The sequence below is a fragment of the Adiantum capillus-veneris genome, chromosome 27 (genome assembly GCF_014529385.1).
Source record: "Adiantum capillus-veneris isolate H3 chromosome 27, ASM1452938v2, whole genome shotgun sequence".
Lineage (NCBI taxonomy): Eukaryota > Viridiplantae > Streptophyta > Polypodiopsida > Polypodiales > Pteridaceae > Adiantum > Adiantum capillus-veneris.
Genome location: NC_140957.1, coordinates 55,785,224 through 55,801,947, shown reverse-complemented (window position 1 = coordinate 55,801,947; position 16,724 = coordinate 55,785,224). Strand labels below are relative to the sequence as shown.

The window sequence follows — 16,724 nt, the reverse complement described above, 5'->3', positions numbered from 1 at the left end:
TAATATAACATTTCATTTCATTTCATTTCTCTCTCTCTCTCTCTCTCTCTCTCTCTCTCTCTCTCTCTCTCTCTCTCTCTCTCGTAATTGGAGAGACAAACAGAGGGAGAGATATGTGCTCACCTAAAATTAGAAAAGATTTGAAGCTATGAAAAGTGGACAAAGAAGAGATATATATGTCATTATTTCTTGTGGTAATTATTTAGAATTAAAAAACACAAGCCATGAAAAATGGACGTGCAAGACTTGAATTTGGTGTTTAATTTAAGCCCTAAAAATTATTATCTCTCTACATTGCCCACACGTATGGTGGACAACCACCCCAACAACGTCCCACCCTATGGTGGCCACAGTAGGTCATGTTGAAGCTCTCTACCACATCATCAAGCAATGTGAAGACGACTTAAATCATGTCGAAATACGCTCTATTCACAGGTTGAGGTAGAAGCCCTTTTGACATGGTGTCAAGAGATCTGTGCATGTGTCAAGCCCTTCCGAAATCTAGTAGATGGTGGTGGAGCATAGCATGAGAAGCACATATGCACAGCCATTGGTATAAAGAGAGGCGTCATTCCACGGAGAAACCACAGTGGAAGCACCAGCAGCCACCTTAAACATCCACCTTGGAAGGAGAAAAAAATCATGCTCTTGACCTCCAATTATATGGGTGCTGGTATGTTTGTAGGTTGTATTTACACACGATCCTTAGTAAAAAAGATAGATGGTGAGAAAAATAGCTATTGTGAAAGATAGTTGCTTATAATTATTTAAGTGGGACTTACATAAGAGTGACAATTTTTTTCATATGAAAATATTTGATGAAAATATATGAAGGTTATGAATGTGTGAAAAAAATTCACACTGTTTATATTCGTATTAAAAAATTAGCCTTGAAATGCTATTGGAAGGTAAGAAAATATACTCATTGCAAAAAAAACACATGGACTTGCTTAACGTGTAAATATTTACACATAAAAAAGTTACAAAATTTACATATAATTTTTTTTTTCATTACTATAAAGAAGCATATGTAATTTTTTCAGTGTAAAAAAAAAAAGTGTAGAAAATTTTCATGTGTAAAAACTACAATATTTACATTTGAATGGCAGTTTTTTGAGTCTAAAAAATGTTATTCACACTCTAGAGTGAGAAAAGTGATATTCACACTCAATTTTCATAGGTGTAAAAGTGTCTAAAACTTGTAGTGTCTGGGCAGCCTGATTTTGTAACTCAGCTCTACCAAGCCCTTAGGCACGCCGGATACTTGACATGGACTCCACCCATTCGCTGCCCCCAGGCATCGAGTACCCGCCCCGCATCTTCCAAGCCTGCAAGGCTTGTGAAATTGGCGTAGTCGTCCTCTCTGAAGACTACCTTACCACCCTTTGGCCCATGCTAGAGCTTCAGCACCTCATCTCGCATCATCGCCCGATCTACTCGCCCTTTTACAGGCTTCAACCTGCGGATCTCACATATCCTGAAAACCTAACTCGCTGGAAGAAATGCTGGAAAGAAAATGAAGAGATGTGGCAACAGAAAATGTCAGATTTGCAGAAGTTCATGTCATCTAATGGGTGGGAAATCGAGATCGGCCTTGACATAAACTCCTGGGAAAAAAACCTCCAGAAGCTTCATTTAGCAAGCAGAGAGGTGTGCTATAGAATCCATCTCCACAATGGGAAAATCCATCATCAGAGTGAATATGATTACATCGATGTGATCGTTTCCAACATCCGTGATTTGCTTCCTCCTCTGCCCAGGAAATACTTATGCGATGATGCCAATATAAAAGGGGGAGAACGCATGGCACAGGTATAGATTACTGATTCCTTCTTTCAGACTCCAGTATTGGTGAACTGGGTTTTTAATTGCACAGTCGAAGGTGTACTGTCGTCTTCAATTCATTCGATGATGTTGAGATTCATGGCTACAAGAGATTGCTAATAGCTTCAACCAGCAAGAGAGCTTGGCAGCTGATTGGGTTACAACAATCGGTGTTATGGGAATCGGAGGCTCGGGAAAGACAGAGCTGTGTAACATGATGTCCAATTTCTTCTTTGACGAGTTTCGTGGTAGATGTTTCTCCATTGAGCTAGCCACCAACGATGATGAAGTCGAGAACCGACTTTTGCATAATATTGAAGTCATTCTGCGTCCTTCCTCAAAGATCTATCATGTGGACGAGGTAATGAGGTTGGTCGATAGGCATAAAGCTTAGTTGTGACTTTCTCTTGCACTAATCGTCAGGCAGGGAATTCATAAATCAATAAAGAGGGAATTCATAGTTTCGCTCATATACCACCACATTTTGATTCTTCTTATAATTAGTATTAAATAAGAGTCGATTCTTAAGCAACAACACGTTTTCCAATGATATCATGCTACACTAAATTATTGACAATTTACCTCTTTCACAATGTTTCTCAAACATGCTCACTACAACATGAGATACCAGGAAAACAACACACTCGCATGCGTTGTCGAGAAATTTGCGGTCTTGCAAGGAAAGCACCGGGCTTATGGCTGTGAGAGTTTGTGAGAGAACTCAACAAAAACTATATGAAGGAGTTAAACCATAGATGCCATGAAGACTAGGGTTTGGAAAGAAGTGTAATCAAAGAAGACTCAATCTTTCTCTCTTGCACTCGCACACACAAAGAAAGAGCACAAAAGAGAAAGTCAAAACAATACGAAAATGAAAACATCAAGGCTATGGTCATATCGTATCATGGGTAATATGAAAGGGTTAATAGATGAGTTAATGGCATTCAATCTTGGCTGACCAAATAGGCTACGAATTGTTCTTTGGAATTGTAGTTTTGTGCTTACCATAATATATATATTTTTTCTAGTGATTGGGATTAATTGTGTGTACAAATCCTCTTGGTTCATAGCAAGATAACTACGCTTACATCAAAAGAAAAATTATAGTCTATGAGAGGTAGTATGATGGGATCTGGTGATAGAAGTATTTCATTAAGCCTTTCTGGGCCAAAGAGAAACACTATACGTTGTTGAAAGTGTATTTTTCAGCTAATCCATACGTTAATTCTAATAGATCGTACAAAGTGAAAGCGATAGAAATGATCATCATGTGGGTTATTCATCTAGGATAGTATGTGAGAAATGTTGATATGCGAGAAGTGAAGAGATGAGAAGTTTCCCTCCCAAGCCCTATTCTTGCCCGTAGGCAATAAGGATACTGCAGGGAGAGATATACCTGTAGAAAAGAGATCCTAGAATTTGCAGAGAGGATGAATTACTAAGAATGAGAGAGATAGGTTTGGTTAAGGAGATGAGATTAGATACATATGTATATATATATATATATATATATATATATATATGTTGGATTAGAGATGAAAAAGAAAACAACAAGAAATCAAGAAAACATCAATGTAGAACACATCTTACTTGACAAACCCTTCGGCACCATTATTGATGGAGAGAGAAGAAGAGTGGATAATTCCACTTTGATTGATACACCAAGTGCAAGACCTTATTTGATTAGAGTTGATCTTCCAAGGTTAGCTTGTTGCAAGAATGGCTAGTCTCCCTCTAGGAGAAAGTGTAGGCTTAGGCTTATGTTAATGGCTAAGTACAATTAGGCATTACTACTCACTCCCTCAAGAATTCCTCTCATCAACGGCTTGAATGCTTGAGTTCTTTTCAAGGAAGAAAAGGTCCCCTTTTATAGGTGAAGGGAACCCCCAAGGAGACAGCAAGAAGAGAGGAGACAGCGTGAATAGGAATTGGAAAAGTTGGAAATGAGCTATCCCTGCATGATGTGGGCAGACTGGGGTTCGGTATTTTGATCATATCTCCTCAACCGTGGCTCCAAATAAAGAAGTAAAAATACGGACAGAAACTTCATCTCATTAGCTACGATTTTCATTTTAAAATCATTTTCCAATTCTGATTGGAAACCTTGTGTAAAAAATTCATCAAAATAGGGTCTATTTCTGGCAGCAAAAGTCTTCCCGTGGTCCCCTTAGCCTAGAATTTCATTTAATTCCAAAGGACACCTCATGCCATATGAAAGCATGACATTGCTCCTTGACAAAGTTTTGTAATCGTGCTTGCAATAATGTATTAAAATAAGTGTATCTTTGAAATCATGCCACCTAGTGTCCCACTAGGATTTGATTCCCTCCTAGTAGCTATTTAAAAAGAAATATAAGAAAAGTATAAAAAATACATAGAATATATATATATTGGAGTTTACCCTAGATATAGGATCTAGCTAGGGTGTGAGATGATAATGAAATAGTAGAAATAAAGAATCAATGCTTTTTGCCCCAAGTTAAAGAGGCGGAGCTATTGATGCTTTTCCCATAGTATTTTATGATGGTAAAGTAAGGATAGGTTACCCTTGAGAAAAACAATAGGATGAGATAGAAGGCTTATTATTATACTTAAATATGAATATGTACATTATAGGAAAGATAATCATGTATCTAAAAACTTACAAGATAGATCTTGTAGCATGCGTTCCCACTATGTACGTGTCACAGCACGGCATCCACCCCCTCTAAACCTGCACATCCTCCGGCATGTGTCAACCTCATGGTAACTTTTGAAAGCAACTGTATCCCCTCTCATCCCATGACCTCCTCCAGGATCATATGGGTAACTCAAAAACTTGTATTGTAATAAGCATTGAGATTCTCCGCATCTTTTAATTCCTCTTGGATAAGAAGGAATTGTTATATACATCTGTCTCCAAAACATTTGTAACAAATCTCCATTATGGGCAAAATCTTCATGAAGTAGAGCCATAAGTTCCTCATCCTCCTCTTCAAAAAACACTTCCAGGCTTTCGGTAATATACTTGAAAGATTTTTGAAACTGCACTTTAACCTTCTCACCAACCTCTAAATCCATATGTACCTCTTTCGCATAGAAGTCTGAATGTGCATCTTCATTCTCAAAAGAATCCTCTAGATAGCTTTTCTCAACATCGAGAGAAACCTCAGAAATATGCATGATAAACCTCTAATCAATTCTCTCACCTTTTACCAAATACCTCTCCAGCTTCACATCATAAAACTTTGCATACCTCTCAAATATGGTGTTTAATTCCCTCTCCAAATCATCCTGGTAGGTATGCTCCCGGTCACTTGTAACCGACTGCTAAAAAACCTCCTTGGAGTTAGTCTCTGACACAATATCTTCACCCCTTCTTCCTTTTTGACCCATCTCTAAATTATCTTCAACTGAATCATGTCTCCACTTATATAGGGAGAACACTTCTTCATTACATGACTCTGGTGTCAGCATAGAGCTAGCATCCTCTTCTTTCTTCAAGGCATCACCATGTATACCCTTCCTATCCATAGCAGATAGATGCTCACAAACCTGCTTGCAATTTATACCCTGTGACACAAGACCTAAATCCCTTTTATGACTCAGATATTGTTTGCATGCCTGCAGGCAACCCTGTATAGTAGGCACTTTATGGCAAGCATCTTTATTTGCATCTTCACACAGATAAGAAATATCACCCCAATCACAGACCATATCCCAAGAGGTTTCTTGCTCTTCTACTCTATCCTCTGATGTCTCTTCAACCTGTATAGCATAACCAAACACTTCTCTATCTTTGATTTGTGAATCTTGAAGATTCATAGCTTCATCTGCAGAACCCCATTCCTCATGCAGAGAATCTACATATGTCATTCCTTCCTCTACCATGGAATTGTGAAAGCTTGCTGCATCTAGCTCTAAATAAGGCACAATTTCATGAGTCATCTGCATCACATCTGCTACCCCATATATACAAGATATACATATTACTCTGTCAATGCACTCCTCTTCTTCCACCTCGTCTAGCTGAGGTACTTCACAATCCGCAATGCTACTAGCAGAGCTATACTCACAAAGGAAGATATTTTCAGTCACCCCCTCTAATTTAGCACTTTCACAGCTAGGCATATCCGTTTGGGTAGTACCACATGCATCAAACTCGCATAGGAAAGCATTGATAATGACTTCTTCATCCTGGTATATGTCTTTAGCATAGGCATCCGGCTCTTCTAAACTTGGTAAAAGTTCCCGGATCTGCTCAAAAGTAGATTGTAGCACATCACTAATATAGCCGTCTTCCACATGTTTTCCCTTCACATCCTCTGTCAAAACCATAGCATCCTCATCTTTGTATATACACTCATGTGCATCTTCAAACGAATCAAAAGGAGTGTCCAAATCATCTATCATAGCCGACGAGTTTGCATCATCCTCTAAGTCACTTTGAGCCATTTCAAGCGCTTGGATTGCATCATGAGAGTCATTATCTTGAGATACGAAGGTTACAAGACCCAAACATGCATAAATAGCTTCCACTATGTCTGCTTCATCTGCATACAATAAATTTACATCTTGCAAAAGATATGCATCTATTACTGCTTCTAAATTAGCCTGTATGGATGTGTTGACACTTGCATGGCTTACAGGAGACACCAACTCTAGCTGGTCACATCCACTTCCACTCTGCTCCATCTCTTGGTCTTGATGTTCCAAGCATGCCTGTGTTATAGCTGCAGAAAACTCACCCCAGTTGCTTGCATACACATTTGCATAGTCTTGAACTTGGTGCTTGAAATCATCGCTCACAAGTTAAACAAATGCTACAATCATCCGAGATTCTGGAATTGCTTGAAGCCTCATCTCTGTCACATAGCACTCAAGATATCCTTCTGGATCATAGCCTTTGAATATATTAAGCTCATTATATACGGATTGCATAGAGCTTTCAATCGCTTTATGAATCCGGTCTTCTTCTTCAAGACGTTTGCATCTGTCTGCAAGCTCTTTCATTTCATATATAGCTGCTCCACTTTGCTAGCCATCTTTATGTACTCTCACCCCGGCTTGTTCACGTCGGGTTCACCAAATATATGTCGAGAAATTTGCGGTCTTGCCAGGAAAGCACCGAGCTTATGGCTATGAGAGTTTGTGAGAGAACTCAACAAAAACTATATGAAGGAGTTAAACCATAGATGCCATGAAGACTAGGGTTTGTAAAGAAGTGCAATCAAAAAAGACTCACTCTTTCTCTCTTGCACTCACACACACAAAGAAAGAACACAAAAGAGAATGTCAAAACAATACGAAGATGAAAGCATCAAGGCTATGGTCATATCGTATCATGGGTAATATGAAAGGGCTAATAGATGAGTTAATGGAATTCAATCTTGGCTGACCAAATAGGCTACGAATTGTTCTTTGGAATTGTAGTTTTGTGCTTACCATAATATATATATTTTGTCTAGTGATTGGGATTAATTGTGTGTACAAATCCTCTTGGTTCATAGCAAGATAACTACGCTTACATCAAAAGAAAAATTATAGTCTATGAGAGGTAGTATGATGGGATCCGGTGATAGAAGTATTTCATTAAGCCTTTTTGGGCCAAAGAGAAACACTATACGTTATTGAAAGTGTATTTTTTGACTAATCCATACGTTAATTCTAATAGATCGTACAGAGTGAAAGCGATAGAAATGATCATCATGTGGGTTATTCATCTAGGATAGTATGTGAGAAATGTAGATATGAGAGAAGTGAAGAGATGAGAAGTTTCCCTCCCAAGCCCAATTCTTGCTCGTAGGCAATAAGGATACTGCGGGGAGAGATGTACCTGTAGCAAGGAGAACCTAAAATTTGTAGAGAGGATGAATTACTAAGAGTGAGAGAGATAGGTTTGGTTAAGGAGATGAGATTAGATACATACATATATTTTTTGGATTAGAGATGAAAATGAAAACAACAAGAAATCAAGAAAACATCAATGTAGAACACATCTTACTTGACAAACCCTTCGGCACCATTATTGATGGAGAGAGAGGAAGAGGGGAGAATTCAACTTTGATTGATACGCCAAGTCCATGCCCTTCTTTTATTAGAGTTGATCTTCCAAGGATAGCATGCAAGGATGGCTAGTCTTCCTCTAGGAGAAAGTGTAGGCTTAGGCTTATGTTAATGGCTAAGTACAATTAGGCATTACTACTCACTCCCTCAAGAATTTCTCTCATCAATGGATTGAATGCTTGAGTTCCTTTTCAAGAAAGAAGAGGTTCCATTTTATAGGTGAAGGGAACCCCCAAGGGTTTACACAAGAAGAGAGGAGCCAGTGTGAATAGGAATTGGAAAAGTTGGAAATTAGCTGTCCCTGTATGATGTGGGCAGACTGGGGTACAGTATTTTGATCATATCTCCTCAACCGTGGCTCCAAATAAAAAAGTAAAAATATGGGCAGAAACTTCAGCTCATTAGCTACGATTTTGATTTTAAAATTATTTTCCAATTCTGATTGGAACCTTGTGTATAAAATTCATCAAAATAGGGTCCGTTTCTGGCAACAAAAGTCTTCCCGTGGTCCCCTTAGCCTAGACTTTCATTTAATTCCAAAGGACACCTCATGCCATATGAAATCATGACATTGCTCCTTGAATAATTTCTATAATCATGCTTGCAATAATGCATTAAAATAAGTGTATCTTTGAAATCATGCCACCTAGTGTCCCACTAGGACTCTGATTCCCTCCTAGTAGCTATTTAAAAAGAAATATAAGAAAAGTATAAAAAATACATAGAATATATATATATATTGGAGTTTACCCTAGATATAGGATCTATCTACGGTGTGAGATGATAATTAAATAGTAGAAATAAAGAATCCATGCTTTTTGCCCCAAGTTAAAGAGGCGGAGCTATTGATGTTTTTCCCATAGTATTTTCTGATGGTAAAGTAAGGATAGGTTACCCTTGAGAAAAATAATAGGATGAGATAGAAGGCTTATTATTATACTTAAATATGCATATGTACATTATAGGAAAGATAATTATGTATCTAAAAAGTTACAAGATAGATCTTGTAGCATGCGTTCCCACTATGTACGTGTCACAGCACGACACCGTTGTGGTGTAGCACCCTTTTGTTTAGGATGCTTCCACAAGTAACCATCCCTCACAAAGTACCCATATGCTTTCCTGCGTATCCTCTTGAATTCTTGTTCAGACCAATCATCCTGTTTTGTTAGAGTACTCAAGTAGCTTCCAATAAGAATCCAATCACCATCATAAAGCTCTTTCAAGAATGATTCAAGTAGATTAGTCATGCAGACATTGTTACCTTTGACATGAGAAATAGAATAGAACTTTGTGCCTACATCATCTCCCTCGTCAATCATTTGTGACTCATCTTCATACGTTGCCCTTGATAGCATATCTGCCACTGTATTGTCTTTACCTGCAATGTGCTTAACCTCAGGATTTAAGGACCTAATGTTGGCAATCCACCGCAATATCGCAATGTCTGGTGTTGAGCAGCTTGTAATCATCCCAAGAAGTGGTAGACAATCTGTTTCTACTACCACACATGCACCAATTAGGTACTCTTTCCCACTTTTCAAGGCTGTAACCATACCCCATAACTCTCTCTTTATCTGTGGATAGTTTCTTTGGCGAGCACTTAGTACCTTTGCTCCAAACCTTACCACATACCTGTGTCCTTCTTTGTCATCCTACCCTATTGCCCATCCAATCCCTGTAGGACTGGTATCTACTGTCATAATCACTGGCCTTTGACACTCATAGTCTACCTTTCTCAAAGTTGTTCCTGACTGGAGAAACTCCTTTAGCTTTTTTATGGATTTTACATGTGCTTCTTTCCATTTAAACTTCTGATTCTTTCTAAGCATCTGATAAAGAGGATCAGCTACATGTGCATAATGTGGAATCCAAATAACATAGAAGACACATGCTCCCAGAAACCTTCTAACCTCAGTGATGCTAGTGCACGTTTCTTTCATCCTGTGGATGGCATCTACCTTTGTTGGACAAGGTTTCCTACCATATGGCCCGCACATGTGCCCCACAATAAGAACTTCATTGACACCAAACATTGACTTTTTCCCTGACAATGTAAGATTCATTGACTTCATTTCCAACCTAGACAAAATTTTATCACAATCATTTATGTGATTTACCACAAACCTGCGACATCCCTTGAGATCCAAAGCTTCATCTTTGTCACTTTCTTCACATCCTTTGATCGGCAAATCATAAATGAAATGCATTGTGATTTGAGGAATAAAGTCACGTAAGACCTTATTCATCCCATTCATCATATGTGCAACCGAGTTGGTTGCTTCCTGTGGCAAGGTACACATCCTTACCAAACCCAAAGGTGTCCTCATGGTTGTCAAGTCTCTGCTTTCGATTGCAAGCTGAAATTGATCATACCCTGAGTAGAGATCCCCCATTGAGTAGATTGCCCTCCCTGCAAATGCCTCTGCAAACTCATCCACAATTGAACCTATATCTACATTTCTAATTGTCACCTTGTTCACTGGTTGCATATCTTGGATGAAGCATAGAGAACCATTCTTCTTTAGAACTGTGAACCACCTGTTTGAGTATGGAGCACAAGAAGGCTCCAAGATTCCCCTTTTGATTTTCTCATTCAGTAGCTCTACTAACTTTGGCAAATGAGCTTTTGGAACTGGAATAGGCCGCAGATTCCAAGGCACATGAGGTATTGTGAAAATTACCATAGGAGCTACAATAGAAGGATCAACACATCCTATCTCATGTGGCTCAAATGCAAAAGCCTTACCATGCTTTGAAAGCATTTCTTCGAAGCACTTTGTCTCCTCCTGTGTTAGAAACTCCTCGCAACCAATCTGTAACTCTTGAAAAGATTCCTTTGTGAAGGTATGCCCGATCTTTTTAGGATTCCTCAAGCTTGGTTGTAAAGAAGCCTACTCAATCTTTTCCTTGTTGTTGGGTGGTAAGGGTGAAGCTACTGGTTTCACCTTCTTTGCTACACTATTGTATTTAGTTTCAACATGGACTTCTGAGCCAACTGTTTCGCTTTCTTTAAAGGCTTCTATTACTTGATACATTTCCATAGAGCAAACTTCCACAACTTCATTTTCAAGATGCAAACTAGACCCTATTATAGCATCAAGCTCACCTATAGTATCTACAAAAGAAACTTGTTCACACAAACCCAAAACATATTCAGTAGGCTCTAGCAACCCACTCTTTTTCATGCCTATTTGTACATTATGCACATATTGCCTCTTACATCTCTTCAAATCTTCAAGTTTTGTAAAACATACCGATCCATTCCTTGTTACCAAGGAGCTCATCGAGAAAGTTTCACCTATTTTTGGATCAGGCGAGACCCTTTTTCTTTCTGTACCACTGCAATCCCGCTTTACAATGGTACTTGGCCAAAACCCATCATTTCTCTATGATCATGAAACTCTTTGCTTACCTTTGGTAGAGGATGTTCTCTGAGGTTGTCACGATTTCTTTCATGGTTTACACAGACTGTGAGAAATTGGATAGCTCGTTTACCATCTTTGCTGCGTATTCTAGCATATACTGAACCATCGTCCATTACCTTTGTTTCCATTCAAACTCCCACAATGTAGGGTTGTCCAAGGATGAGATGATATGAAGATGTATCCTGTACAAAGAAGTTTTGGTCAATCTTTACATCACCTATTGTTACCTTCACACCTGGACATGCTGCATACAATTCACCGGATGAATTGTTTGCCACTTTTACCATCCAGCCATGATCTGTGTCCATCGGCCATTTGCACTTGTTGTAGAGACTCTTTGACATTATTTTTATTTCTGAAGCATGGTCAATCAAGGCAACAAATGGCTCTTCAAGATCACCTACCTTGACCAAAGTTTCTGTAGTAGCCCTTGCCCAGTGACTTCGTGAATAGTAGCTCTGAGGAATATCTTTAACTTCTTCATCATCATTTGAGAAATGCACTTGCTTCACTCTCCCACTAGATTGGTAGCATCCTACCACAGCTCCATCATTCTCCTTATTTTGAAGTTGCATCCCTTGTGTCTTTGAGGTTTTCCCTTCAACCTGTGGACGAGAAACTTCAGCAAGGGTTTGCCTCTTCCTCTTGATGATGTCAATGATCTCCTCATGGAATTCACTCTTTGCAATGCCAAGAACTTCTCCTAGAGTAAACTCAATCTTGCTATTCAAGATCCTTTCCTCCAAGACTTTCTTTAAATCTGTAGCAACCTCAATATCAGATTGTAGTTTATAAGTTGGGCCTTTTGTCTTACCTTTCGTTGGCTCTTTCTTCTTTCCTGTTGTAGACTCCTCCATGAGTACTTCAGGTGGAGATGCTCCTTGTGTTGAGGGTGTTTGAGAAGGCATTGAGTCGCTTCTTCTCCCACTTCTAGAAGATCTTTTTGATGGTCCTTCATCAGCATTCTCATGTCTGCGCTTCTCTTCTACAATTGTCTCATTTTGTTGGCATTTTGTAATGTAGACATGCACTGACAATGAGTCCACTGGATCATTCCATCCTGTTTCTAGACGTATGCAATCACCTGCTTCATGTAGAATCTCTTTTGTAAGCTTTCCCTTTTTAGCTAATTTCATGAAATTTGGCCAAATTTGACCATGATGGTCACTCACCTCTTCATCACAAAAATGTTCAATTTTTACTCCATAAGTAGCTGCCTCAACTGAAGAGGTGGCATGCTTGGTTGCCATATCTTCAACTAAGGTTTGCATTCCCCCCTTCCCAAAGTTAGTTCTCAAGGGTAGACCTGTCTCTCTTAAGTGAATTTTACCATCCTTAAAAAAGACAACATCTTTTGACAAAGCATCACTAAAATCATCACAATCCCTTATTACATGGTCTGTACTATCACACCAAATAAATCTATTAACAAACCCTTCTTTGGGCTGCTGTCTTTGCCTAGGAAGTGGCCTTGATGGTTGGCCTTTTTCTTCAAGCTTTGCAAACTTCACCTTCAAGTCACGCATTCCCTTCACAAGCTCATCTAGCATGGACTCATCAAACTTAGGAGCAATAAAAGTAGGCTTTACCATTTTGTCAGAACTTGAGGTGGAAGGACTTGTAGTGTTTACTACCATCTTGTCCCTTCTTCTTTGTTGTTTGGCAAGCAGTGAGACAGCACCTTCAACCTCATTCCAATCGGTCTTTAGTCCTTGCTCAGCATCTTTATCTTCAAGAAGAAGCTCCAAATTTTCTTGAAACTCTTTACCTGCAGCTTGTAAGAAAAGATCTGTCTTCTCTGCATCTAGTGTGGCCCTTTCTGTCCTGGTGAGTTCTACATAGCGCCGCTCAAATTCCCTAAGTAGCTTTGTTATTGATAGTCCTTGCTTTGGCTTGACTACCCATTCTAAGAATGTCTTTTTGGTCACTCTCTCCGAGTCCTCCATGAAATATTCCTCCTTTAAAGCTACTTTGAGTTCCTCCCAATTTCTCCCATGCCCATCTTTAATTGCCCTAACATGCTCCCTAATTTCTGGAGCAACAACTAGCTCAAAGCTTTGAATCATCTCACCTTCTGACACGCGATGCAGCTCCATCTCCTTCACATACTCGCGTAAGTACTTGGTTACATCTTTTCCATTGAACTAATCCATTCTATTGACGATTGCTTGTATGGCCTTCGTTGCTGAAATCTCCCTTCTTTCAGTGGTATGTTGTTGTTGCATGAACATTGCAAATACTTGAAACATTTGCATTGTTGCTGGGTCAAAATGCATACCCTATTGCTCAACATGATCACCCATGGTTACCCACAAAATCTCACCCTGGCAGTTTTGCGTCGGGTTCACCAAAAATATGTCGAGAAATTTGTGGTCTTGCCAGGAAAGCACGGGGCTTATGGCTGTGAGAGTTTGTGAGAGAACTCAACAAAAACTATATGAAGGAGTTAAACCATAGATGCCATGAAGACTAGGGTTTGAAAATAAGTGTAATCAAAGAAGACTCATTCTTTCTCTCTTGCACTCACACACACAAAGAAAGAACACAAAAGAGAATGTCAAAACAATACGAAAATGAAAACATCAAGGCTATGGTCATATCGTATCATGGGTAACATGAAAGGGTTAATAGATGAGTTAATGGCATTCAATCTTGGCTGACCAAATAGGCTACGAATTGTTCTTTGGAATTGTAGTTTTGTGCTTACCATAATATATATATTTTGTCTAGTGATTGGGATTAATTGTGTGTACAAATCCTCTTGGTTCATAGCAAGATAACTATGCTTACATCAAAAGAAAACTTATACTCTATGAGAGGTAGTAGGATGGGATCCGGTGATAGAAGTATTTCATTAAGCCTTTATGGGCCAAAGAGAAACACTATACGTTGTTGAAAGTGTATTTTTTGGCTAATCCATCCGTTAATAATAATAGATCGTACATAGTGAAAGCGATAGAAATGATCATCATGTGGGTTATTCATCTAGGATAGTATGTGAGAAATGTAGATATGAGAGAAGTGAAGAGATGAGAAGTTTCCCTCCCAAGCCCTATTCTTGCCCGTAGGCAATAAGGATACTACGGGGAGAGATGTATCTGTAGAAAAGAGATCCTAGAATTTGCAGAGAGGATGAATTACTAAGAATGAGAGATATAGGTTTGGTTAAGGAGATGAGATTAGATACATACATACATATATATATATATATATATATATATATATATATATATATCGGATTAGAGATGAAAAAGAAAACAACAAGAAATCAAGAAAACATCAATGTAGAACACATCTTACTTGACAAACCCTTCGGCACCATTATTGATGGAGAGAGAAGAAGAGTGGATAATTCCACTTTGATTGATATATCAAGTGCAAGACCTTCTTTGATTAGAGTTGATCTTCCAAGGTTAGCTTGTTGCAAGAATGGCTACTCTCCCTCTAGGAGAAAGTGTAGGCTTAGGCTTATGTTAATGGCTAAGTACAATTAGGCATTACTACTCACTCCCTCAAGAATTCCTCTCATCAATGGCTTGAATGCTTGAGTTCTTTTCAAGGAAGAAAAGGTCCCCTTTTATAGGTGAAGGGAACCCCCAAGGGTTTACACAAGAAGAGAGGAGACAGTTTGAATAGGAATTGGAAAAGTTGGAAATGAGCTGTCCTTGCATGATGTGGGCAGACTGGGGTCCAGTATTTTGATCATATTTCCTCAACCGTGGCTCCAAATAAAAAATTAAAAATATAGGCAGAAACTTCAGCTCATTAGCTACGATTTTCATTTTAAAATCATTTTCCAATTCTGATTGGAAACTTGTGTAAAAAAATCATCAAAATAGGATCCATTTCTGGCAGCAAAAGTCTTCCCGTGGTCCCCTTAGCTTAGACTTTCATTTAATTCCAAAGGACACCTCATGCCATATGAAAGCATGACATTACTTCTTGACAAAGTTTTGTAATCATGCTTGCAATAATGCCACCTAGTGTCCCACTAGGATTTGATTCCCTCCTACTAGCTATTTAAAAAGAAATATAAGAAAAGTATAAAACATACATAGAATATATATATATTGGAGTTTACCCTAGATATAGGATCTAGCTAGGGTGTGAGATGATAATGAGATAGTAGAAATAAAGAATCAATGCTTTTTGCCCCAAGTTAAAGAGGCGGAGCTATTGATGCTTTTCCCATAGTATTTTCTGATGGTAAAGTAAAGATAGGTTATCCTTGAGAAAAATAATAGGATGAGACAGAAGGCTTATTATTATACTTAAATATGCATATGTACATTATAGGAAAGATAATTATGTATCTAAAAAGTTACAAGATAGATCTTGTAGCATGCGTTCCCACTATGTACATGTCATAGCATGACAACGTGCACGCGTACACAATCCTACCTTAAGTTGTGATCATTCTGACTGAGGTAATTATGCAGGCATTGGGTCTCCTACACAACGCTACATAGGAATAAAGTATTTCTCGCAATAGACAATGTTTGGGGCCATCAGCTAGAAGGAAAGCACCAATTAAATTATGATTTCGCAAAAAGGATTATCCTAATGAAGTACCTACCAGGAAGCAAAATATTGATAACCGGTAGAAGCAATAAGGTTCTGGGTTGCCTACTTCAAGAGAGATTGAAGATGTTGAGCAAACCGGCAAACCGAGAGCATTCTATGCCACCAACACGTCCGAGGGTAATGCGTGTTGCTACTTCTTGCTTTTTCCAAGGACAATGCCATCCCATGTATATGAAGCTCAAAGCAATCCAACTTGAAAAGAAAGGTCATTCAATGATCAGCAATATTGGGAAGGCCTCGTTTCGGACATGTGCACCTGACCGACATCGACATCTCTGAGTGTCCCTGCTGGTAAGATATAGATGGGCTGTAAGTGGCGCTTAATATTGTTATTGACACCAGAGAATGAATGCAATGGAAAAAGAATGTTTATGTGCATCAGACTGCTAGCTGTGCCGTGAGCTCAGGGAATTTGGGTGGAAATGAGTTTTGATTTTCTTTTGGGTGCAGGTAAGAATTCCGGGTTTGCATGCGCTTCCTGGCTTGCAGCGCCTGCATCTGCACTGCATCTCGACATATGGGGCTGCACTGCAATGACGGACGTGTCCAGCATCGCAACCCTCACGTCTTTAATGAGTCTTACCTTGAGCTCGTGCAAGTCACTGAGAAACCTTCCAGATCTCAAGCATCTCACCCGCCTTTACCAGTTGCGTATTCAAGAGCCAGGACCTCGCTGGACCTTAAGTAAAGAAGCTTTGCAGCAGGTAAATTCCTGTTTCCATTCCAGTTTTGGTTGCGATTAAATAAAGTAAACGTGCCTACTAATATACACTCCTTACATAACTAACAGATATGACATTTGCCACTAGACTAGGTCCTTTCAAAATCTTGCCAACACAACCC

The 16,724-nt window shown here is 39.0% G+C and overlaps 1 protein-coding gene across 1 annotated transcript; it reads left to right on the top strand.

Moving 5' to 3' along the window:
- Nucleotides 1-1,269: 1,269 nt before the first annotated feature.
- On the top strand, nucleotides 1,270-16,624 carry LOC147422017 (disease resistance-like protein DSC2). Its single transcript, XM_086503000.1, has 6 exons — nucleotides 1,270-1,812; nucleotides 1,937-2,193; nucleotides 3,532-3,543; nucleotides 15,755-15,998; nucleotides 16,224-16,248; nucleotides 16,332-16,624. The coding sequence occupies exons 1-6, from the start codon at nucleotides 1,270-1,272 to the stop codon at nucleotides 16,622-16,624; spliced, it is 1,374 nt and encodes a 457-aa protein (XP_086359126.1).
- Nucleotides 16,625-16,724: the final 100 nt, after the last annotated feature.